The sequence below is a fragment of the Equus przewalskii genome, chromosome 15 (genome assembly GCF_037783145.1).
Source record: "Equus przewalskii isolate Varuska chromosome 15, EquPr2, whole genome shotgun sequence".
Classification (NCBI taxonomy): domain Eukaryota; kingdom Metazoa; phylum Chordata; class Mammalia; order Perissodactyla; family Equidae; genus Equus; species Equus przewalskii.
The window spans coordinates 8,403,734-8,429,226 of record NC_091845.1 but is presented as its reverse complement, the minus strand read 5'-3'; the positions used below and the strand labels follow the sequence as shown (position 1 = coordinate 8,429,226).

General features: G+C 47.5%; 2 protein-coding genes across 3 annotated transcripts; both read right to left on the bottom strand.

Moving 5' to 3' along the window:
- Window positions 1-1,720: 1,720 nt before the first annotated feature.
- Window positions 1,721-8,207, bottom strand: RPUSD3 (RNA pseudouridine synthase D3). Of its 2 annotated transcripts, XM_070576602.1 has the most exons (9): window positions 8,064-8,207; window positions 7,607-7,746; window positions 6,665-6,709; window positions 6,430-6,529; window positions 5,603-5,710; window positions 5,438-5,522; window positions 5,084-5,207; window positions 2,932-3,071; window positions 1,721-2,151 (listed from the first exon to the last, which is right to left on the bottom strand). In XM_070576602.1, the coding sequence occupies exons 1-9, from the start codon at window positions 8,186-8,188 to the stop codon at window positions 1,960-1,962; spliced, it is 1,059 nt and encodes a 352-aa protein (XP_070432703.1). In that variant the 5' UTR covers window positions 8,189-8,207; the 3' UTR covers window positions 1,721-1,959. The 2 variants fall into 2 exon arrangements, with proteins under 2 accessions (XP_070432703.1, XP_070432704.1); XM_070576603.1 differs by lacking the exon at window positions 6,665-6,709.
- A 3,666-nt stretch (window positions 8,208-11,873) lies between these two features.
- Window positions 11,874-24,993, bottom strand: CIDEC (cell death inducing DFFA like effector c). Its single transcript, XM_070576604.1, has 6 exons — window positions 24,862-24,993; window positions 23,479-23,546; window positions 22,430-22,583; window positions 15,449-15,607; window positions 15,176-15,363; window positions 11,874-12,420 (listed from the first exon to the last, which is right to left on the bottom strand). Exons 2-6 carry the CDS (start codon window positions 23,529-23,531, stop codon window positions 12,258-12,260), a joined length of 717 nt encoding a protein of 238 aa, XP_070432705.1. The 5' UTR covers window positions 23,532-23,546; window positions 24,862-24,993; the 3' UTR covers window positions 11,874-12,257.
- Between the last annotated feature and the right edge of the window lie 500 nt (window positions 24,994-25,493).

The following is a 25,493-nucleotide window of genomic DNA, read 5'->3' as shown; positions in this document are numbered from 1 at the left end:
CCAGGGAACACCTGGAGCCACGAGAAGCTGAAAGAGGCATGGAGGGATCCTCCCCCAGAGCCTCCAGAGAGCGCACGGCCCTGCGGACACCTTGAGCTCGGACTTCTGGCCTCCAGAACTGGGAGAGGGTCACCTTCTGTTTTTAAGCCCCCCAGGCTGTCTTACTTTCTTACGGCAGCCCTGGGAAACTAAGGCGCTAGTCAAATGAAGACACTAAACTCTGATCCAGAAATTCTTGCATAACTGAACCAGGAAATGCGTACACGCAGGCGCACAGCACATCGTGGTAACAGCTGAGTGACCTAACTGTCCATGGACAGTGGAATGGCTAAACTGAGGCGCATTCCAGTGCCGGAATTCACACTCCACGCCATACAACACAGACGCCTTGCACAGTGTGGTGCAAGAGCAGATCATGAAAGAATATTTACAGCCCAGTTCCATTTATAGAAACTGCAGAAACAGGCAAAATGAAATATATTGTTTAGGGATGCATATGTATGGAGTAAAACTTACCACAAAAGACAAGCAAGGAAAGGATTCTCCCAAGTCAGGGCAGTGGTTTCCAATCTAGACTGAACAAGAGAACCCCTCTGGGAGCTTTTCAAAAAGGTTGATGCCCGGGTCTCCATCCCAGACTGATTAAACCAGTATCCTTGGGGTGCAGAACCGTGGGGAGGCACGGGGATGTTTCTAAGCTTCCTGAGGGGCTGGGTAGGGGTTTCTAACGTGGGACCAGGGTTGAGAACTGCTGCTGTACAAGGAAGGAGAGGGGTGTTTCTATCTCGTGCCCAAGAGGTGGTTATATGGCTGTCACCTTATAATTACAGTCATGCGCTGATGAACGATGGGGACACCTGAGAAATGCATCATTGTGTGGACCTCATAGCGTGTACCTACACAAACCTAGATGGTATAGCTATTATACACCTAGGCTGTATGGCACTAACCTCATGGGACCACTATCATATATGCGGTCCATCACTGACTGAAACATTGTTATGTGGCGCGTGGCTGTATTCTTTAAATCATAGCGATGTTTTGTGCACTCTTTGTATGTTTGATATATTTCACAGTTTTTTAAAGTAAAAGATATAGCATCTTTGCTTAAATGAGGTACCTAGAGTGGTCAAATTCATAGAGACAAAGGAGAATGGTGGCTACTAGGCGCTGAGAGGAAGGCAAATGGGTAGTCACTTGGGAAAGGTGAAAAAAGTTCTGGAGATGGATGGTGGTGATGGCACACAACAGTGTGAATGTGCTTAATGCCACTGAACTGTACACTTTAAAATGGTTACGATGGTAAATTGTGTTAGGTGTGTTTTACCACAATAAAAAAAAAAAATCTGGGGCCGGCCCGGTGGCGCAGCAGTTAAGTTCGCACGTTCCACTTCTCGGCGGCCCAGGGTTCACCGGTTCAGATCCCGGGTGCAGACATGGGACCGCGTGGCAAGCCATGCTGTGGTAGGCGTCCCACATATAAAAAGTAGAGGAAGATGGGCACGGATGTTAGCTCAGGGCCAGGCTTCCTCAGCAAAAAGAGGAGGACTGGCAGTAGTTAGCTCAGGGCTAATCTTCCTCAAAAAAAAAAAAATCTAACATTCCTCCTAGTTAGAATTGAGACAGAAATGGCCAAATAAAAGGACCCACACACTGAACTCAGCAGGAAGCACAGTCCATGATAAACATTTACTTTCTCAGCAAATCCTCAAAACCATACTATGAGGTAGTTACTTTTATTATCTCAAGTCCAGACAGGTGAAGTGATTTGTCCAACGCTACACAGCAGGTGGCCTAGCCAGGATTTGCTCTTAGATTTGTCCAACTACACAGCCTAGGATCTTAAGCCATGGCCTTAGTGCACATTGAGTACTGACCTCATTCTCCTCCGGCCACCCTCCCCCCAGCCCCCACTGCTTTCCAGTGAAAACAGAAGAAGGGACAGCAAGAACATGAGGACTATTGCTGGCCAAGTCCCAGGCACTGTAGGGTCCTGGAGAAATAAGGGGGAAGGGGTGCCAGAAGCTCGAGGGGGGCGTCCCTGGGCCTGGCACCTGGGAGGTGGAGACGATGCAGGTGGAGGTGCAAGGGCAGCCGGGTGGCCTGGGAGGGGCTCAGGTGGAGGCGTCTGAGGAGGGCTTCGTCTAGGACCTGGGGTGGGAGAGACATGTCAGCGTTCAGCCAGGTGAGTCCAACTAGCTGAGCACCAGCTCCAACCAAAATGGCAGTGAGGCAAGTACTTCTTCCCTCCTTCCATGTCCGTCGTTGTCATTCATTTCCTCGTTACACGTACACACTCATGCACACTCACACCACGGGAGAGACTGGCTGGGGCTTCACATCAGTTTCTACCTGGACACACAGCTAAACTACATTTCCCAGGCCCCCTGCAGTTTGGTGAGGCCAGGTGATTGGGTACCAGCCAACGGAACAGGAGTGCAAGTATGTATGCCACTTCCAGACTTGGCCCACGGAAACCTCCCATGTGAGCCTGCACTGTCCCTCATCTGCTGGCTGGACAGCAGCAGCCTGGGAGCCTGAGTGACGGGAGCAAAGCCCACCCTACCCCACCCCGGCCCCCATTAACTGGACTTAACATGGAGAGAATTGATTGTGTTAAGACTCTGATACTTTGGGGTTACTCCGTTAGAGCAGATAGTTATCCTAATATACACACAACCTCTTCTACCCCTTGTACCAAAAGAACAGTGGACTTATAAGCTGCTCAACTCCCTTATTGAACAGGCGGGCAAAATGAGGCCCAAGAGAGGGGGTATCACTTGCTCAAGGCCACACAGCATGACAGGGCTCCAGATAGCCTTGGAAGCCAAGAGGCCTGCCTCCCAGTCCCAAGCTGCATGGCTCCTGTCTGGAGATGCTGCCCACCCTCACCCCCACCCCTGAAGGCAGCAGGCACGCAGGTTTGGGTACCTGTCTTTGGGTCTTGGTGCTGGCAGCTGGCAACAGAAAGCGCTGGCCCAGGACAGTGCCCACGCGGGCAGAGTATGTGTGGTCCCCAAGAACAGGGCAGAGCTCCAGTACCATGTGCACCTGTAGCTGACTGGGGAACGCTGGGAGACAGAGGAGACAAGACAGATAGTGAGCAGCTGCTCCTCCTGTCCCAGCCAGTGTAGTCCGTCTTACTTTCCCCTGGGGAAACACCACCCCCCAGGTTCAGATCGTGGGGTTTCAGTGAGGTCAATGCCACCACCCCTGCGTCCAGAGCAGGGCACATGACAGGTCAGGACAGTCATAGCTGTCAATCCACCTGGCCTATGGGATTTGCTCATGAAGAGATGCAACCCTGAGTTTATCGTTGCAGCTCCTGGGAAGAAGGAATACTCTCTCCTGGTGGGGGGCGAGCTTGGAGCTGCTGGAGCACCTGGCCGTCTCTGCCTTCACTAGGGGAGCACCTGTGCGAACAAGAAGCCAACACGCAGGAGGCAAGAAGCAAGACATGGCTTCCTGATGGCATCCTCCGAGCCTGTGGATCCAGCCATGCCTGAACTTTAAGTTACGTGAGCCAACAAGTTCCCTTTTATGATTTTCACCAACTTGAACTGACTTTGGGGAAACTTACAACCAAAAGTACCTTGACAAATACAGAAATGGAGGGCATGTGCTAGGCACAGTATGAAATGCTTCACATATGTAAACTTAGTTAATCCTTCTGACAGCCCTATAAGGTGGGTCCTGTCATCATGCCCATTTTACAGGTAGGAAAACCAAAGCTCAAAAGAAGTGACTTGCCCACCACCATAAGCTGGGATGCAAACCCAGGAGCTGTACTCGCTTCCATGTCTGGCTGTCTGGTGGACTGGATAATCTAAACCCCTCCTGCTACAGACCACCGACTGGAAGATACTAGAAGAATAAGTCATCCTTTCAGAACACAGCTGGGCATATAGGGAAGTAAGGTCCCCAAGACCAAAAAACAGACAGGAAAACAAATCCAGAGCACACGAGAGCCAGTGTTTCACCTACTCTAGAGGTGCTGCCAATTCTGGTGTCCAGGGGGCTTGGGTTTAAGTAGCTACCTAGGGGACAGGGACAAGGCCTTGGTGCCCAAATGAAACCCTAGGAGGGCCACATCTTCAGAGAAAGGGCAGGCCAGGAGAAAAAGCCAGCCACCAATGAAGGCAGATGATCACCCTGGGTCTGGATGAGGGGAATGAAAAAGGCTTCCCCTGAGATTTCACGGGCATGAGCCTGCTCTCACACTGGTTGGGGCTCTAACAGTACTTGAGGGATCTGTGAACTTGCAACTGAGCCGCTGATATCTAGAGAGGGGAACCACAGAGCAATCAGGAAACAATCCACCAAGTGTGAGAGTCAGCATGAAACATAATAGGATTAGACCTTCCAGAATTTCAGACAAGGGAATTATAGATATACAATACAGTGTGTTTAAAATGATTAAAGACAAAAAAGAACAAATATGAGAAAAAACCAGATATCATATTTTTTAAAAGGCAGTTTGCATTTGTAAAAGAACCAAACAGAATTTCTAGAAGTGAAAAATACAGTTAAAGGACAGGTTAAACTGGCAGATTAAAAATCCAAATGAAGAGAACATTACTCAACTGGAGGATCTAAAGGAATTAGTCAGAAAGCAGCAGAGATAAAGAAACAAAAGTATGAAAGCAAAGTTGAGACATAGCGAGTAGAAGGAAAAGGTAAGACATGTCTGTTACGCATTCAGAAGGAGGAGAGCGAAAATGCCAGAAGCACGACATGTGAAGAGAGAAAGCATTTTCCAGGGTGGATGAAATATATTAATCTTCATATTCAAGACGCAAAGTGAATTGAAAGCAAGATAAATAAAACTAAACCCGCACACCTAGATTCATCATAGTGAAACTACAGAACACCAAAGACAAAGAGAAGGTCCTGAGACCAGGAAGAGAAAAGATTGACGAGTTGCAAAGGAACGGCCGTCAGACTTACAGCAGAACACTGCCTCCTCCCGCTGGGCTGCTCACGTGCTCCCCCGGCTGCCGCTACCACCCCCCCCTTCCTCCCACCCCCTTGCCTCCTCCAGCCAAATACAGTTGTAAAGGCTGAGCTGGGGCTCCAGACCCACCTGTCAGTGGCTGCAGCTGGACCAGGGCACAGCCAGAGCCTGTGGCCACCACACGGAAGTGACTGAGGGTCCTCTTAACACCTTCCAGGATGTCCTTTCGGGAGGGAGACTTCACTGGAACTACCTGTGGTGTCAGCCCCCAAGAATGAACAAGCTTTGCACACGCCTAGGAGCTACACCCAGACCCTCCCTGCTCCCAACAGACGAAGGACAGGGCCACAGTATAGGCAGTAGTCCCTTGCTTGTTTTAGGGGACAGGAGAGCCAGCCATCCCAAGTCCACCCCCTTGACTCCTCTGTAGGGGTAATATGTCTGGAAAGTCCCTTCCTCTATCCCACTCAGACCCTGACTCACAAGATCAACGCCGTCAGTGTGTTCCAGCTTCAGAGCTGCTTGGATCTTCCCCTCAGATGTAGCTGGGATCCCGTCAGTGACAGCACTGAGGAAGAGGCAGGAAGAGGTCACAGAGCGGCTTGTGGGACCTCCCCACAGCCGCGGAAGCCTCCCAGCCCCTCTCACCAATAGGTGGCCGTGGGTCTCTGGGATCTCCGTGAGTGGATGAAGAACTTCTGGAGACGGCTTGCTGTCTGGGGACAAGTGGAGAGAAGTACAAGCCCAGAGGTCTCCCTGGAGGAAGGGACAAATCACAAAAGTTAAAGTCCCTTGGGCTCACCCACAAAAAAGGGAGATCCCTAGGAACGAACACTGACATGCTTAAGGCCAAGCAGTAACACGAGAACTCTAACCCGGACCTCCTCCAGGGAAGCCAGGCTTCCTCATGGTTGATGGTAAGACTACGTAGCTGAATGTGTTTCCCATTCTTCCTTGGCCTCCAGGGAGCTCAGAGCCAAAGGCCATAACAATTACCACCAACTGCTGAATGTCCACCATGTGCCAGGCACAACACTAGGAATTTTACATATATGAGCTCTTAAATAATTAAATTCCCCCTAAACAAGTCCATGAGTTTGTGGAATCGCAGAAATACCATCAATACCTCAAGTACCATCTCTGATGGATGGCAGTTAGGGGAAAGAACGTGATGGACCAGCTCCCAGCACCTGCCACGAGGACAGGACTGGAGAAGTGACCGCACCCTGCGCACAGGGTTCTCAGCTCTATTGCAGGAGACAGGGAACGAGGCTCAGTGAGGTGTCGCACTTCACTCAAGGTCACAGTTTGTGCCTGGGGATCTGCCCCCAGATCTGGCCACTCCCTCCTTTCCTTGTGTCCTATCTCCAGGATCCCAAGCCAGCCGGTGGACAATGTCTGGGCTTATTCCCAAGCAGCTGTTCCCCACCCAGGGGGATGCCTCTCCTACCTGCCTATCACCCCCCACCACTTACTTCCCAGACGCGTGGACAAGCTGGAGCTCCTGCCCCCCAAGCCCCAGGCCCTGGCTCAGCTCTGGCAGCACCGAGAGCAACGTCAGCTCCCCTGGTTTTCCTGAAAAAAGAGAAGGAGAAGTACAAGTTGCTCCCAGTGGCTTGTGGCTTCATCCCACTTTTCCCTTCTCTTCACTATTCCCTCCCTCAGAGACATCCAACCCCCTTTCACTGCTTCCCCTTCCCCTGCCCATACCTGTCACTGGCAGACCCTGTGGCTTGTTCAACGTCACTAGAGGTCCTGAAACATATATTACACGAACATCATCGGCAGCAAAAGCAGCAGAGTTTACTAAGCACTTTCTCAATTCATCTTATCGTGTGGCCCCACTACACCTCTCGGACATGAGTTATCAACCATACCCTAAACTGAGTTTCTTTCTGTCCGTTGCATACGCTAAGCTTGCTGCCACCTCAGGGCCTTTGCACTTGCTGTTTCCTCTGTCTCAGATTTCACACGTCTGGCTCCTTTATATCATCCTGACTCAAATGTCACCACCACAGAGAGGCCTGAATCCCCAATCTAATGTCTGCCCCCCTCCTATACTTCCTCACCATCATAACACCCTGTTTTATTCACAGCACTGATCACTAGTAAATACCTCGTTCATTTATTTCCTGGTTAATCCGTATTTCTCACTAAAACGTTGGTTCCCTGAGGGCAGAAACCATATGTATCTTCTTCAGCACTATACAGCCATGCCTAGAACAGTCCCTGAAACATAGCCTATGCTCAATACAAAGTTGAGAAAATCAATAAATCACTGAATGGAGAGTGAGGCTCAGAGAAATTGTATTTTCCTAAAGCCACACAGCAAGCTGATCACAGAGCCTAGATATGACTCCAAAGCTTGTGTTTTGTCCATTACTAAACATTGTATTATAGCAATTCCCATTAAGGGACGCCTACTATGCGCAAGGCTCGCCAGCTGTTTACACCCTCCCACCCCACCCCCACCCCATGCAGCTGAGGTTCAGAGAGATTATGTAGCTGGTACGAGCTCACGCAGCTCGTGGGAGGCAGAACCAGGGTCTGACCCCAAAAGTTTTAGGAGAGAGCCCAGCCAGGCCCCCAGGAGCTCGGGTGAGGGCTGCCCCCCTTCCCGGTCTCCGCGCAGCTGTCACGCCCACCCGTTACCTTTCTGGTCCACCACGGCTGCCCTCAGCACATCGACCAGCTCCTCCCGACTGAGGTTCTCCGGCCGCAGCAGCCCCCGGAAGGGCTGCTCCTCCAGCGGCCCCGATCTTTTGCTGGGGCCTCGGGGTTGCAGGTGATGCCTGGAAAAGGTGGAGTAAACAACGGGGGAATCACTGCTTCCTGAGGTGCCGCCCACTCTCATCTCTACACACCTCTTCCCAAACCCTGCCGCCTCCTACACTTGCCTCAGAATGCGTAGGCTGAGCTTCTCGAAAACTCAGGTTCGACTGGTCCCATTTTACAGAGGAGATAACTGAGGCTCAGAGAGGCCGAGTGACTAGTTCAGGGTCACACAGCAGAGCTGGGATTAGAACCCATATCTGCCTAACTCCAGATCCCGCACACACCCTCCCCTGGCCCCATTCTCCCTCCCACACGAAGGGGGGCGCGTAATCACCGGCCCTCGGTGCCAAAGTCTGCGGTCTTGGGCGCTGCGCAGAGCCCTGGACCCCGCCACCAGCCACCCCAGACACGGCCCAAAACACGCCGGCCACCCATCTCCTGTGCGAGGACAGCGCGCATGTGCAGAAGGGCAGCCCCGCCCATAGCACGCTCATTGGTCGTATTGACTGTCAATCGGAGTAGCGGGGCTCTCGGCCGTGAGAAGGCGGAGCTTTGCCGTCGCCCTGGAGGGAAATGCTTAAATTCTTGTCTGTACTTTGGGGAAACTAAGGCACAGAGTTTACTCTACTCGGCCTCAGAGAACCTGTCTTAGGACAAAACCAGGACAAAAGGTCAAGGTTTCCTGATACCATTTGCCATTTTAGGAGCCTTCTGACTTCGGAAAACCACCGCTGTGCACGATTTTGTAAAGCAAATAGGAAAAAAAAAATCCACATTCATTGGTCCAGTAAATCTGCTTGGAAGAACACAGCCGGGTGCATAATTCAAAAGGAAAAAAAGGCCAGAGGCAGAAAGAGGTTCACTACAGCATTATTTATTAAAGCAAAAAGAAAACATCTCAAAACTGGAAACAAATTGTCTTGTGATTAGATCTACAGGGGAAATACATCTAACATATCACCCATTCAACATTTTTTGAATGCTAACTCTATGCCAGACCTTGGCACCCGGGAACTGGAAACAGATCAACAAGAATCGGGCCCCATCCGCAAGAAGTTCATCGAGTTGACACAGTTAAGGTCACAGCATCACAACCCACCTAACTAACTGCTTGGGAGGTGCTGAGAGGAGCGAGGAGCCGGGTGACAGCAGAGACAGCTTCCCAGCAGGGGCTGTGATTGACGGGCTGTGAAGAACCAATAGAAGCTCACCAGGTGGAAAAGCTGTCGGGAGGAGGAGGAGGGGCCCGAGGGAGGGAGCAACGAGAGAAATGAGGAGTAAGCGAAAAAAAAGCAAAGAACAAAATGGGGCCTATCCTATAATTACAACTATAGAAAAGTTACGTGCAATCTGTGTATTTTTTTAATTTACTAAGAGCACTATAGCTTTCAATTCTTTCTTTGCGTTAGTGAAAGACTGCAAATTAACCCAAATCTGTTAACAGGGGAGCCGCTAAGTCAGCTGTAGCACATACACACGCAACGATTAATTGAAGAAAATGTGGGTCTATATATGCTGATATGAATCAATCTCCAGGATATATTAAATCAAAAAATCAAAGTGAAGGACAGTGTGACTAGAATATGCATACATGTGTGTGCATGCGACTTATATATATACTTATTATGTTTATATACTTCTGCATTTCCGAAAGGACACACAAAAATGAGATGGTGGGGCTTCTGGAGAAGGAATCAGAGGTGAGAAGACAAATGATTATTTTTACCCTTTGGAACTGCTTAAATGTTTTTCCTCATTGATATATTTCTTTTTCACACACACACACACACACATAACACACTCTTAGGTTAAAAATCTAAGCCAGATATAAAAGACTGTATGATTCACAAAAATTTTTTCAATAAAATTTTTTTAAACAAAAATAGTAGAAATACATTTTTTAAAAAAGATTGTGTGATTCTATTTACTTGACATTTTAGAAAAGGCAGGGGCAGCCCGGGTCGAGTGGTTAAGTTCGTGCGCTCGCTTTGGCCTCCTGGGGTTTCGCTGGTTAGGATCCTGGGCACGGACATGGTATCACTCATCAGGCCACACTGAGGCGCCTCCCACATAGCACAACCAGAGGCACTCACAACTAGAATATACAACTATGTACTGGGGGGATTTGGGGAGAAGAAGAAGAAAAAAAAGAAGATTGGCAACAGATGTTAGCTCAGGTGCCAGTCTTTAAAAAAAGGAAAAGAAAAGGCAAACCACATCAGAGGAAAAACATCAGTGGTTGCCAGGGGCTTGGGGTGGGTGGTGGGGTGGGGATTGACTAGAAGAGAGGCGTAAGGGAACTTTCAGGCACGGTGGTTACGTAACTATGTATATTTGCCAAAACTGAATTGAACTATATACCTTAAAAGGGTAAGTTTTGTTGTATGTAAATTAGACCTCAAGAAACTTTTTTTTAATTCAAAGATTTAAATAATATTTAAAAGATGTGCACAAATATAGACAGGACTGGCAAGAAATCTGGCGCAAATGCAAGTGGTTTTATCTTGCTTGGGGCTTGGATGTTACTGTGCGGTGTCGCAAGGCCCCATGGTATTTTAGAATCCCTCTTCTGAAGGGTCTCCTGCACGGTCATAAGGACCAGCTTGAGCAAAGATGGGAAGACGAGAGGCGAGGGGCCTGACCCAGCCCGCCTTAGCTGCAGCAGCCCTCGCCTGGTCTGGCAGGCCTTGGCCCCAGAGGGCTCATTCCTGGACGTGGGCCAGCCCAGGCCCTCCTGCGCTCCTGAGCTCCGGCATTTTCCCTTCACGCGCTCCAGCCTCATCGGAGGCTGCCCTCTCCTGTTCACTGCCCACAGCTGGTACGACTCCGTTAGCCTCCAAGCTCCCGGAACAGAAGGAAGAACCTGATTTTCCCTGGGCTGGGAGGGCTCTGGTCAGTCACTCAAGCAAGACACACTTGAGAAACTCTGAATCTCAGGAGGAGGGGAACTGGGACAAATTCCAAACTTCTGCCACCCTTAGCTCAACTCAGTTTATGACCAACTTCACAGGAAGAGCAGAGAGGTCACAGACTCAGCAAGGCTTGACCAGGAGTCTCTTCTGTGCTGATGTTAATGTCATGCCTCCTCGCCAGGAGGCCCTCTCCTGGAGCCGGGACACAGGCAGCCAGGCCTACAGAAGAACGGGAAGTCTTCTTCCCAGGCTCTGCAGCCTCTCCCACACATTGTGTGCATCCCCCCCCCTCCCCCCCTCCCCCCGCCCCCCTCCCCCTCCCCCCCCCCCAATAACTCTCCAGCTCTAGCTCTGGTAACACAGGCCTTTGTCTTTGTGTTTAATGACCCCAAATAGGCTTTATAGTAAGGGTCAGAAATGCCGCATTTTCACATCTGAGCATCACAGACTAAACACAGGCACTACAGACCCAGGCTTTCATGCTTGTCTTGTCCAAGTTGCCCTATACTGAAAAATGCCAGCTCACACTGATGAGAAATGAATATTATCTGGGGCTGGCACCATGGCCTAGTGGTTAAGTTCAGCACACTCCGCTTCGGCAGCCCAGGTTTGCAGGTTTGGATCCCAGGTGCAGACCTACACCACTTGTCAGCCATGCTCTGGCGGTGACCCACATATAAAAAAATAGAGGAAGACTGGCACAGATATTAGCTCAGGGCTAATCATCCTCAGCAAAAAAAAAAAAAAAAAAAAAAATGAATATTCTTTGTGGCTCCCTAATAGCTCTTTTTGAAATCCTGAGGTTGTAGGTTCTGAACATGAAAGATAAGCTGTCTGGCAGGCCAGGGAAGGCCCTGGTGGAGAATGTAGTACAGCTTGATTGGTGCTTTCCCACCTAAACTCTTAAAAGGTGGTGACAAAACTCAACACTGAGAAAACAGAAGAGTGCCTTAATCCCCTGCTGCCGATCGAAGCCCTTCTCATAGGCACTTATTTTAGAAATTGTCATTTATCATATTGATCACATGGTCTGTTCAGGTCTTTAATTAAGCAGACATTAGTTCTAGAATCAACGGCAGGGTTTTTCCTCTTGTAGAAAAACTGCTGTTTCCTGTAACCCCACATCGTGGAGAATGATTTGACAATGGAGTCCTCTCTTCCCTTAGGCCTGCCAATCTTCCAGATAGAGCCCCACCCACCCTCTCCCCCAAAGAACACATGCAAAGAAGATATATCAGCATAAATAATTCATTGCAAACTCTCTAATGTCATACCCTAGTGGCTTGACGATTCACTCAGGAGTGTTAGGGGTGGGGGCAAGGAGGCAGGACGTGTGATGAAAGCAGAGCACGTGCAGACAGGTAGCAGAGGGGCCGACTGCGCGCCTCGCCTGCTGGTGCCCAGTCTTGGTCAGCTAAGCTCCCTTGGGCAGGAAGAAGCTGGGCCAGACCAGGAATCTTCAGTTCTCCCTTGCTTCCTCATTCATGGCCTTGCGGGGCTGAGGGAGGGGTGGGGAGGTAAGAAGTTTTCTAGCCGCTGGCTTGCGAGTGCTACCAGCTGAGCACGTGGTCCACAGTCTAGATTTGGCTGGGGAAGGCCTCCAAGGACTTGGGCCTTCATTGCATTATCTTCAGACAGGCCGGGATGAGGGCTGGGGCCTTGTCCTTGGGGGGCTGTCCTCCCTCTGGGGCATCCAGGAGCTGCTGCATGTAACAGGAGGTGCCGAGCAGCATGTGTCCTGTGGCCTGCATGCTGAAGAGGGCCCAGCGAAAAGCTTCCCTGGGTGGAATGAGAAGGGACTAGCGTCAAAACAGGAAGAAAACCCCGGCATGCATCCCCCAAAATGCCTCCTCCCCCATGCTCCCTTCATCATCTCATAAACTGTAGAGCGAGGTGCAAACAGGAACAGACGCTGCCTTCCCTCAGCAAACGGGAACAGGTCTACATGCATTACCTGCAATTGTACCTTAATCGAGATGCCCGTAACCTCCTGATTTTCTCGTGCAAAATTCAGGCTCATTTCATGAGGCCTTTTATTTTTGTGATACTGCCATGGACCTGCCAGATTGATCTACACAATATGGCTCTGCCCTTCACGACCTCTGTTCTGGACTCTAAGGCCTGTCTAAGTCATTTGCAGTCTAGCTAATTTTCAGAGTGCTGGATGTGAAGATCTCCATTCCTGGTGTTACAATGTACTGAGAGCAGAGCTTGTGTCCGACAGGCCTGCATTCCCATCCGGTCTCATTAGCTGTGTGAACCTTGGCAAACTGCTATAGATCTGAGCTTCTGCTTCCTCATCTGTAAAATGGGATCCCACCATTTTGATCCTCACAGGGCTAGGAGGTTGAAATAATATAAATCACTTAACATGGGACCTGATGTGGAGAAGAGCAGGAGAAACATCAAGAATAGCTTGTTGGAGGCTTGACTACTTTAACCAAGCTCTTATCCAAACCTGTTTAAAAGAGATAGGTGAGGGTCACTAGGGGTGTCTAGTCCTGGGGGGAACAAAACAAAAATAAAAACTTCATGGCTGGTACTAACCCTTTAGTCCTCTGTTAACCTCCATTCAATAGAGGAACTTACATTATGGTTGACGTGGAGGGCGGCAGAAAGATAATTAGAACCATAAACATCTACACAAGAAAATACTTCAAAATTTTAAAGGCTATACCCGAGAAGTATACCCATTTCTCAAGTGAGAGAACTGAGCCTTAAAACCGGCTGTCCATCCATAAATAGGAACGAAATTCTGAGACATGCTATGACATGGATGAACCTTGAAAACATTATGCTAAGTGAAATAAGCCAGATACAAAAGGATAAATATTCCATGATGCCACGTGTATGAAGTAACGAGAACAGTCAGATTCACAGAGACAGAAAGCAGAGCAGAGGTTACCAGGGGCTGGATGGGGTGGAGCGTTAGTGTTTAATGGGTACAGAGTTTCAGTTTGGGAAGATGAAAACATTCTGGAAATGGATAGTGGTGACGGTTGCACAACATTGTGAATGTAGTTAATGTCGCTGAATTGTACACTTAAAAGTGGTTAAAATGGTAAATTTTACGTTATGTGTATTTTACCACAATTTAAAAAAAAAAAAGCAAACACCTAGCTAACACCACTCACTCACTACCCTGATTCCAGCTTGCTGTCCTTTTTTTGGATACCAGTATGTCTATTGTGTTTAGGTCTGAGAGTCCCATCTCCCCTAAATGGACTGAGTTTAAAGGCTGAAACTTCTTGCTCTAGATTTTGAAATCTGCAAACTGCTGGCAGCAAGCCCAGACCAAGAAGGGCATGACATGGTACAGCAGGAAAATGGAACCTCTAGCCGCACCATGAGGCTCAAGCCTGCCACTGAGTGTCGTCCTGGCAAGCAGAACCCTGCAGCCTCAGGTCCCTCATATGCAGGTTGGGTATTCAGAGAACAAACTCAGAAAGCCAAGAAGGTCTAATATGCTGTAGCTACACACATTCCGGCAGAACTCTGGGGACCCTGAGCAGGATTTCTCAGACGCCCCCTGAGAACGAGTATCACCCGTGTCTTCCTTGGTCCTACAATTGTTTGAACTATTGCTATGTGCCAGCATTAGTCAAGGTACTGGAGGCAAGAGAAATTCTTGCCCTCTTGGAGCTTGTTCTGATCGCTTATCTCTCTATCTTTAGCTTAGAGCATAGGCCAGGCACACACTGGGTGCTCAGGAAACACTAAATGAGGAGGAGTAGGATCTGCCAGAAGAAACTGATGAGACGCCACGCTCGGCTGCTCACTAGCTTTGTGGCTTGGGCTGGCTGGATGCCCCTGCCTCAGTGGCTTCATCCATCTAAAGGGGTGAGAATTCTCTAGAGTCCCACTGGAGCAGCTGAATTGAGGGAAAACTACCATAACAGTACTTGTCTCAGGATTTAACACATTCTCATGCTTGATTATACTTTCAAAAGTAAAGTAGAAAGTTAAAAAAAAAGTTCACTAGACAATACAAATGACTATTGTCACAGACACGCAAATTAATTCTGTCCAGTGGAAGGACAATGATTTCATCCTTCCTGCTCCCTTGGAAAAATCCACTTTTGTGTCTATAGATTTATCTCAGCACTCTCGATGGACTTATATATGGGTGGGATTTTTGAATTCTCCTTTGAACTGACTGCAACCTCTTACTGGTTCTCTCATTAATTAACGAGTTCAATAAAATCTTTGATACATGTTTGCTTTTTAAAAGTCGATTAGAAGACTACTTAGGAAAACTTACTATTTTAGGTGGAAAAAAATTAGCTGTTATAGTGGAAGGTAATTAGAAAAACTAAGTGTATCCCGGTTCCACCAGGAGGAGTATGTGCACCCCTTTGGCATCCACTAGTGTAAGCTGAAGTTCAATCATAACGTTCTAGACCAATCTAACTGTCATGCTTTGTCAGCATCAACACCAGTCCCAGGCCCTAGAAGGCTGAGGTCCATGTGAGCAGACAGGGGCTCTCCCATTGCTGGTACCCACCCTGTCCCCAGCTAATCCCAATTCACTCACTTCACGATGCGCTTGGCCCCGTAGCAGTGCAGATCATAGGAAAGGGAGTATGTGCCGTAGAGAGTCGCCTTCACGTTCAGGCAACCAATAAAGTCCTGTGGGTTCAGCTTGTACAGGTCGAAGGTTATGCAGGCCACGTCGATCTTCTTGGCAGGTTTATGGGAGAGAGAGAGTTGGTACCTAGTGCCCTGCATCAAGACAAGCAGGTGGTTGGCACTCCTCAAGGACTTCTCCCAGACTCCCAATGTGCTCTCCCCATAGGTGGGACCTCACCTGCTCTGACGGGGGCTGCCATTTCTGCCCCTTCTGGAGGACCATGAACACTGTGTTGTCCGCCAGGGCTTGGAAATACTCTTCTGTCTCTACAGTTGTGCCATCTTCCTCTAGCACCAGGGAGAAGGGCTTGTCTGCCAGCGTCAGGGTGTCCCGGACCTGGAGGATAAGGGCAGTGATGCTTCTGCCATCCCCCTGCAGCCACAGAACTGCTATGGGGAAGACTCACATCCCATCACCTCAGCTGCCAAGGAAAGAGCAGGTGAGCTGGGATCTATGGGATGGGACTGGAAGCAAGGCTCTTGCTGTGGGATCACCATCCAAAGACTGTCCCATTACGGTACCTCTTGGTACCTGGCTTCATGGTTAATATTCTAGAACAGTGCTGTCCAATAAAAATATAATAGGAGTCACATATGCAATTCTTTAATTAGATAAATAATTGATATATAATTCACATGCTATGAAATTCACCCCTTTAAACTATACAATTCAGTGTTTTTTAGAATATTCACGAAGCTGTACAACTACCACTACTATCTAATTCCAGAACATTTTCATCACCCTAAAAGAAACCCAGTACCCATTCGTAGTCACTCCCCATTCCCAAACCCATGGCAACCTCTACTCTGCTATGAATTTGCCTATTCTGGACATTTCATATAAATGGAATCACACAATATGTGGTCATTTTAGACTGGCTTCTTTTACTTAGTATGTTTGCAGGATTCATCCATGTTGTAGCATGATTCATTCCTTTTTATGGCTGAATAATATTCTATTATATAGATGAACCCCATTTTTAACCCACTCATCAATAGATAGACATTTGAGTTGTTTCCATTTTTTGAGTATCATGAATAATGCTGTTGCGAACATTCATGTACAAGTTTCTGGGTGAACATATATTTTCAGTTTTCCTGCGTATCTAACTAGGAGTGAAACTGCTCAGTCATACAGTTAACTCCATGTTTACCCTTTTGAGGAATGTCCAAACTGTTCTCCAAAGCCGCTGTATTGCTTTCTGTTCCCACCAGCAACATATGAAGATTCCAGTTTCTCCACATCCTCATCAGTGCTGGTTATTGTTTGTCTTTTATTTTAGCCATTCTAGTGGATATGAAGTGATTTCAACTCGCATTTCCCTAATGACTAATGACGTTGAACATCTTTTCATGTGTTATCAGCCATTTGTATATCTTCTTTAGAGAAATGTCTACTCAAATCCCTTGCCCATTTTTAATTGAGTTGTCTTTTTATTGTTGAGTTATGAGTTCTTTATATATTCTTGGTACTTACTCTTATTAGAATGTGATTTACAAATATTTTCTCCCATTCTGTGGGTTGACTTTTCATTTTTTGTTAGTGTCTATTGCTGCACAAAGTTTTTAATATTGATAAAGTCCATTTTTTTTCCTTTGGTTGCTTGTGCTTTGGTGCCATATGTAAGAAACCAAGGTCACGAAGACTTATATCTATGTTTTCTCATAAAAGTTTCATAGTTTTAGCTCTACATTTACTCTTTGATCCATTTGACTTAATTTTGTACATGTGAGGTAGGGATCCAACTTTGTTCTTTTGCCTATGGATATCCCATTGTCCCAGCACCATTTGTTGAAAAAAGTATTCTTTCTCCATCGAATAGTCTTGGGAGCCTGTCAAAAATCAATTGATCATAGATACTTGGGTTTATTTCTTGACTTTCAATTCTGTCCCATTGATTCACTTGTGTTATGGGCTGAATTCTATCCCCTCAAAATGAGTATGTTGAAGTCCCAAACCCCAGTACCTCAGAATGTGACTGTATTTGGAGATCAGGTCATTAAAGAGGTAATTAAGTTAAAATGAGCTGATTAGGGTGAGCCCTAATCCAATAAGACTGGTGTCCTTACAAGAAGGGGAGCTTAGGACACAGAGACGCAGTGGGAAGACCACGTGAACATGAAGATGGCCATCTACAAGCCAAGGAGAGAGGCCTCAGAAGAAACCACTTGGCAACATGTTGATCTTAGACTTTTGGCCTCCAGATTTGAGAGAAAATACATTTCTGTTGTTTAAGTACCAGTCTGCAGTGCTTTGTTATTTTAGCCCTAGCAAACTAATACAGGGTGTCTATCCTTATGTCAATACCACAGAGTCTTGATTACTGTAGTTTTGTAGTAAGTTTTGAAATCAGGAAACGTGAGTCCTCCAACTTTGTCTTTTTTCAAGATTGTGATAGCTATTCTGAGTCTATTGTATTTCTATACAAACTTTAGGATCATCTTGTCAATACTGACATAAAGAGTACCCGGGATTTTGATGGGGATCGCATTGCAACTGCAGATCAAGTTGGGGAGTATTACCATCCTAACATTAATAAGTCTTCCAATCCCTGAGCACATTTGTCTTCCCGTTATCTAGGTCTTCAATCTAATTTATTTCAACAATGTTAATTTTCAATCTATAAATCTTATATTTTTGTTATATTTATTATTAAATATTTTATTCTTATCAATGCTATTATAAATGGAATTGTTTTAATTTCATTTTCAGATTGTACATGGCCAGTGTACAGAAATACAATTGATTTTTGTCTATTGATCTTATATCTTGAAACCTTGCTGAATTTGCCAATAAGCTCTAATTGTATGTGGGGGGATGTATGTGCGTGTGTATTCCTTAGGGTTTTCTATGAACAAAACCATGTCATCTGCACATAGAGACAGTTTTACTTCTTCCTTTCCAATCAGGATGCCTTTTATTTTATTTCTTGCCTAATCACCCTGGCTAGAACCTCCAGTACAATGTCGAATAGAAGTGGCAAGAGCAGATATCCTTATCTCATCCCTAATCTTAGGGGAAAAGCTTTCAGAATTTCACCATTAAGTATGATGTTACCTGTGAGTTTTTCATAGATGCTCTTTAGCACACATAATGTAATTTTAAATTTTCTAATAGTCACATTAAAATAAAAACAGGTGAAATTGCTTATATTTAATTCAATCTAAAATATGATTTCAACTTATTGTCAAGGTAAAATTCCTGAGATTTTACTTTTTTTATATAAAGTCTTCAAAATCCTACATGTACTTTATACTTAAGCACATCTCAATTTCAACTAGACATATTTCGAGAGTTCAGTAACCACATTTAACTAGTAGCTACTACATTGGATAGTGCAACTCTAGAGCTAAACAGATCTAGGTTTGAATGCTAGCTCCCCTACTCCATTATTCTGAATTTAAGCAGGTTATCTCATTTCTCTGAACTAGTTTCATCATCTATAAAGTTGAGGCAAGTACAGTCTTAGAGTCCTCACAATGAGTAAATGCAAAAGTGTATGAGATGACAGCCTGGGTTTAAATCCTAGTGAATAGAGTTGGCCTCTGCCTGCAGAAAATGGGAATAGCAGTAACTACCTCAAGGTCATGATTATAAGAAATGCTATAAGTCACCTGGCAGAGAACATGGTCCATAGTGTGCGTTTACAGAACTTTATACAATACTGATTAAAATGGAAAGAGAGGGGCTGGCCCCGTGGCCGAGTGGTTAAGTTCGCGCTCTCCGCTGCAGGTGGCCCAGTGTTTCGTTGGTTCCAATCCTGGGCGCGGACATGGCACTGCTCATCAGACCACACTGAGGCAGCGTCCCACATGCCACAACTAGAAGGACCCACAATGAAGAATATACAACTATGTACCGGGGGGCTTTGGGGAGAAAAAGGAAAAAATAAAATCTTTAAAAACAAAACAAAACAGTGAGGTTATTTAATAAATAAATAAATAAAATTGAAAGAGACCCATGACATGTCATAGAATAAAAGTTCAGGCTATAAACTACATAATCCCATTTAAGTAAGTTATATACAAGGATAGATTATTTAGGACATTCACGACCACATCAATAGTTATCTTGGAATAGTAGAATTCTCATTTTACTTTTTTGCTTGGATTCACTAGAGAACATATTTTCCTGCTTAAAATCCTTCAATAAAGCCCTGAGATGAGCAACACACCAATAGCAATGAACATACCTAGCTCTCAGACCTTGACTTCTGAATAGCATTCTCCATTAAAATGAAGTGGACCTCCTTAGGAAAAACGGCCAACTCAAGGGCCAGGGCAGGAAAAGCACAAGACGAGCCTACAGTACCTGGTTGTGCCCCAAAGTCAGGAAGCACTCAGAGAATCATGGGGACATGGCAAAAGGCCACAGAGGCCGGCCTGAAGGCAGTCCCACTGGCCAAGTCTGGGACAATGTGAGCGTCAGCAAATAATCTGTTACCATCCTTATATCCTATTAAAATAGGAATATTTGGGTTGCTTTCAATATACGTAAACGAATAAATTGAAAGTAAGATACAGAATGACATATTTACTTATTACAAAGTACCTCCCTGGAAAATAAACACAAAGGGAAAAATAACTTTACACAGAGAAGCCTGACTGCACCTCCTTATTCAAACAAAGTTAAACAGTAACGTGACAAATCAAAACTGTATGCAATTTTGCAGTGACAACCTATTTTGATCGGATTCCTGCCAGATACACAACGTGAGTCAAGGAAATAGACAATTGCAAACTGAGGGACGATAAACAAAATAACTGGTTTATAATTTTCAAAAGAGCCAAGGCCATTAAAGTCAAGGAAAATTGATGAACTGTTCTAGACTGAAGGAGACTAAAGAGACGCACAATTAAATAGAACATTTGGTCCTGACCTGGATCCTTTTTTTTTTTTAAAGATTGGCGCCTGAGCTAACAACTGTGGCCAATGTTTTTTCCTCTTCTTCTTCTCCCCAAAGCCCCCCAGTACATAGTTGTATATTGTAGTTGTGAGCGCCTCTGGTTGTGTTATGTGGGCTGCCACCCCAGCATGGCCCGACGAGCGGTGCCATGTCTGTCTGTGCCCAGGATCCGAACTAGTGAAACCCCGGGCCACCGAATGGGAGTGTGCAAGCTTAACCACTCGGCCACGGGGCTGGCCCCTGACCTGGATCCTTTTGCCATAAAGGACGTTATGGGGAAAATTGGAAACACTTGAACAGAGTCTCAGGATTAAATCGTCATGTAACACTGTATGTTTCCCAGTTTTTGATGGTCGTGTTGTAATTATATAGGAGAATATCCTCGCTTGCAGGAAAGACCACTGAAGTATCCAGGAATGATAGGCATCAGGTTGGCAACTTCCCCCCTCAAGTGACTCAGGAAGGCTTGTGCTGTTCTTGCAACTTTTATTAGTTTGAGATTGTTTCAAAACTAGTTTTTAAAAAAGCCTCCAATGGCTTACTGTTATCTTTTAAAATGAAACCCAATTGTTCCCTGCCGTAGCCAATGCAGAACTTCGTACTCTGATCCCCTGCCAACCACATCACCTCACGCTCTCCCCCTCGCTCTCTCTACTCCTTTCTTTCTGTTACCAAACTTGGAAAAGCAGTCTAGATAGGCTCACGTCCTCCTGTTCTATCGGCAAGATTCACTTCTGGCTGTATTCCGTCTGGGAAAGATGGACCCTCACAGCTGTTCCTCCCGCATCCACTGGAGTTAGGACACTGACTAGGAGTTCCCAGACTCAGTGGCTACGAGAATCTTCTGAAGAATCTGCTAAAAATGACAATTCAATTCCTGGGCCTCACTCATGACCTAATCAGTCTCAGGGGGTTAAGTCTGGGAAGCCAAGCATAACAAGGCCATTTTGATGCAGGAGGTGGTCCCCAGACCTCAGGGTAAAAAGCAGTACTCAGTCTAGACTCGAGTGTGAAAGAGCCCTTTTATTTTCTTTTTTCTTTTTCTTTCTTTCTTTCTTCTTCTTCTTCTTCTTCTTTTTTTTTTTTTTTGGTGAGGAAGATTGGCCCTGAGCTAACACCTTTGCCAATCTTCCTCTTTTTTTTTCCTCTCCAAAGCCCCACAGCATAGTCGCATATCCTAATTGTAATATGTGGAATGCTGCCATAGCATGGCTTGATGAGCAGTGCTAGGTCCGCACCCCGGATCCAAACCAGCAAACCCCAGGCACGAACCTAACCACTACGCCAATGGGCCAGCCCCTGAAAGAGCCCTTTTGATTCAAGGCACAAGAAATGTAGTCAGGCACAGCCAGAAGCCTCACAAGGGATGGGAAATTGGTTCCCGGGAGAAGAACAGACCTAATTCAGAGAAATGGGGCGGAACCAGGAGTAAAGGGTTAGGTCAGCGATGATTTCTATGTTTCCTCCAATAACCAGAAACCTAATGCAAACATTTGATCTGTACCAGGCACCTGGGCTTACAGATGAGCAGGGGTCCCACCTCCCGGAGCTGGTAAACTAATGGGGCAGTGAACCACACGAGTAAGACTCAGCCAGATTAGATGAGGCTGTAGGAGGGGCAGTGGGAGGAGTTACCCCCAACAAGTGCAGAGGGAGCACGGAAACGGGGAAGAGTATCATTCTTTCCTGCTGTTACCAACATCCACAAGAGCTGTGTGTCCTTGGTCTCCTGCTCTGGAAGCTTACCTGATCAATAGTTTGAAGAAAGCCTTCCATAGCTACTAACAAAGCCTTACACAGAAGGCCAGCGTAGGAGACCGACCGGAGGAAAACGGCCCTGGCTGAAGGGAGGAGGTGGGGAAGAAATCTCTAAAATCTTGCCCATTTCCCCAACTTCCCCATGCACTTCTACAAGTTTAAGAACTACTGGAAAAGGGAACCTAAGGGTCCTTTCAGTGAGAAAAATATGCTCTGAAAATACCACTGACCTGTTGTTAGTATAGGATGCCAATATACCGCCCTTCCCCTGTCACCAGACAGAAATCACTAATCCATTGGACAGCACTCCAGCCAAGCGCTACCACCCCAACAGAGCTGGCATGAGAAAAGAAATCTTTTCACCATCCAAGCCATGAACTCCACCCCTGCTGAACTCCCAGCTTGTGACCTGGAGGACAGAGGCAGCCGGCAGGGCCAGTTCTCGGCCAAGTCTCCAGTGGTTGGGCTGTGCTGAGGGCGGGCCCGTCCCTCACCTTGTGGAGGAGGTCCTCGAGACTGTGCGCCATGATACCCTTCCTCACACTCCGGTCAGCGGTGCTTACTCTGTAGGGCCGAGTCCTGGGGGTGGCTGGGCTAGGCTCGGACAACAGCTGCTGGGTCACCACCGAGGTGCTCACTGTCGTACACCTGGGGGCAGTTTGGAGCATCAGAATGAGCTGTCTGCTCCCTCCAGCCCTCTGCGGGGTAACTCACTCCCCCAACCCTCTAGGCTGAGCTCATCATATTCCTCCTCCCTTACCACCCACCAAGCCTGCTCCAGGTAGTCTTACTCAAAGGCCTGCCAGATCAGTGCATCTCAAACTGTAGCGGGCATGTAAGCCCCCTGGGGATACTGTTAAAATGCGGATTCTGATTCAGTAGGTCTGAGGGGGTCTGAGATCCTATATGTCTAATAAGTTCCCAAGTGATGTTGACTCCCTGGTTGACACTGACCATGAGGAGTAGCAAGGTGATAGGAGACCCACCCCACATTTCCCCAGTTACTGCTTTCCTCTCTCGGCCTCACTCTTCTCACCTGCAGAGTGAGATGACGTGGCGAAGCTGAGGTCAATGTAAGGTGGTTTTGAATTCTGACGTACCCAGTGTAGAAACAAAGGAGTGGAGGAAGCCTGGGTTTTGGAGTCAGACAGACTCAAGTTTTAATCCTAGCTCCACTACCCATTTGCTAGGTGATTGAGAGTGTCCACTCTGTGCCTCAGTTTCCCCATCTATTAATTTGGTATAATAATCTCCATTTCCCAAAGCTGCGGTGAGGTTTAAAGGAGATCAAGAACAAAAGCATCAAGCACAGTGTCGATCTCTTTCTACTCAACGTGTCATGTTGGTGGAGTGGGTACCATCATTAACGCCACCTGAGGACTTGTCAGAAGTGCAAAATCTCACGTCCCACTCCAGACCTCCTGGAGGAGCCTCCACATTTTAACAAGATGCCGAGGTGACTTATGTGCCCATTGAAGTTTGAGAAGGTCAGCCCGACAGCCCACAAGCAGCTCCCTTTCCTTCTGCCCTTGGCTTTCCTCACCTGGAGAGGGACTTGGGGTAGAGAAGGCTGAGAGACTTCATGGCATATTCCATCCTCGTCAGCTGGACCTGGGAAGGAAGCAGAAACAGCTGTCTGGGGTGGGATGGGAGGGTCCCCTCTCTCTCGTCGTTTGACACAAGTCAACCCCTCCCGCACCCAGCAAGCCTCCGGTCTGGTTGCCCCTCTCAGCTCACACACACTTTCCCCAGCCCTTCTTCTGTCCAACCCTGTGCACACCAGCTGGGACCAAGCTGGAGACCCCTCAGTGCCCAGGCTCCGCCCCTCTCAGCAGCTGCTCCTCCCTCCCCAGGACTACTCACTCCATGTTTCTCTGACCCTGGTCTGGTCATACTGGCCAGGGATCCCAAGTCAGGACTGAGGAGGCCCTGCCTGGTTAGTTCCCATCCCTGGGAGCAGAGTCCACTTTATGCTGGCAGGAAGTGAGTCATACCACCTCACACTGCTGGGGACCCTTCCCTCACCTGTCGTCCGGAGACCTCACAGGCCAGGCTCACAAGCCACACAGCCCAGTCCAAGCCTGCCCTGTCCTGTGGGTCCTTGAGCCACCCATACCCCTCCTGAGGCTTTCCACTGGCCAAAGGGACTTTCTGCGATGATGGAGACATCCTATATCTGTTCTCTCCAGTACCGGAGTTACTCGCCCCATGTGGCTACTGAGCACTTGAAATGCGGCTAGAACAACTGAGTTGGATTTTTAATTTTGCTTTATGTTAACTAATTTAAATAGCCACTGTGGCTTATGGCTACTGGCAAGCACACTGGACAGCACAGCTCTAGCCGACAGCCCTGCGCTCATCGGCCACTTTCTCTCCTAACCCTCTAGGCTCAGCTCCTGCAAGCTCCAGGCCTTTGCGCAGGCAGCTACCTTCACCTTCAACGCCTTCCCCTGGCCCAGGGGGAAACGCCGGCAGTCTCCAGGCCCCAGTTTTACTGCTTTCCACTTTTTGGGAAGCCTTCTTAGACGGCTCACAGAATTTCCCCTTCATCCTGTCCTTCCTACTTCCTATCCAAGTGCGCCTGGCTGTCTGTTTCTGCCTTAGGCCCCAATCCCTGGGCGCCTCGCCCAGAGATGTTCTCCCTATTCCCAGCACAGAGCAGCCGGGCACAGAGCAAGGGGCTCAAGGAGCGGTCATGGAACAAAAGCCCCCTCTCCAGGCAGGTAAAACCACTCTCCCCTCCTAACAACCTGAGGGACTCCCCAGCCCAGCCCTATCTGTGAAAGCTCCTCCCTCACTTAGCACTGCTCAAGCCTGCCTGCTTCAACCCCACTCCTCACTCCCTATCTGGAGCAAAACTCGGCCAATGCCTGCCTCATCCTCTCTCCAGGAGCCAAAAAAATCCCCACAACAAAAAACTCCTTACCTCCCCCTCACAGGCTCCTAACCTCCTTATGATCCTGCCTGCTCAGCCCAGCCCTCCCTCCATTTTATTTCCAGCTCCCAGGGAAGCCCCTCCTCCGGCCTCCAGCCCCATCTGGGGAAAAGAGCATGCACAGCGAGAGCGGGGCATGGCCTTTGGGATTTCAAGCCAGCCTCACTTCCAGAAAAAGCCTGAAAGGAGGGGAGGAGGCACGTTTCGAAAGCTCTGGGACAGGGTACGGCCCAGGATGTGCTATCAGGGACAGAGGGCACAGAAAACAGGCAGATGTGGTTGTGGTCCAGCTCCACCCCATGTTCGCTGTTTGAATGCAGACAAGTTGTCTAACCTCTGTGACCCCAGTGTCTCTCACCTGTATAACAGGGATGACGAGTCCTGTGTTAAAGGATTGAGGTGAGGATTCACGATAATAAAAGGGCTTTGCAACAGAGACAATATAGAAGTGAATATTGGTGTTATTGATAATATAATCATTTAATAATAGCACAGACCAAGACTAGCTGAAAAGTGTGGTGGTTAAGAGTGTAAGATTTAAGACTGAGCAATTCTACTCATAGATATATGTATATATATCTCCACGAGAAATGAAAACATATGTCCACACAAAAGTTCACAGC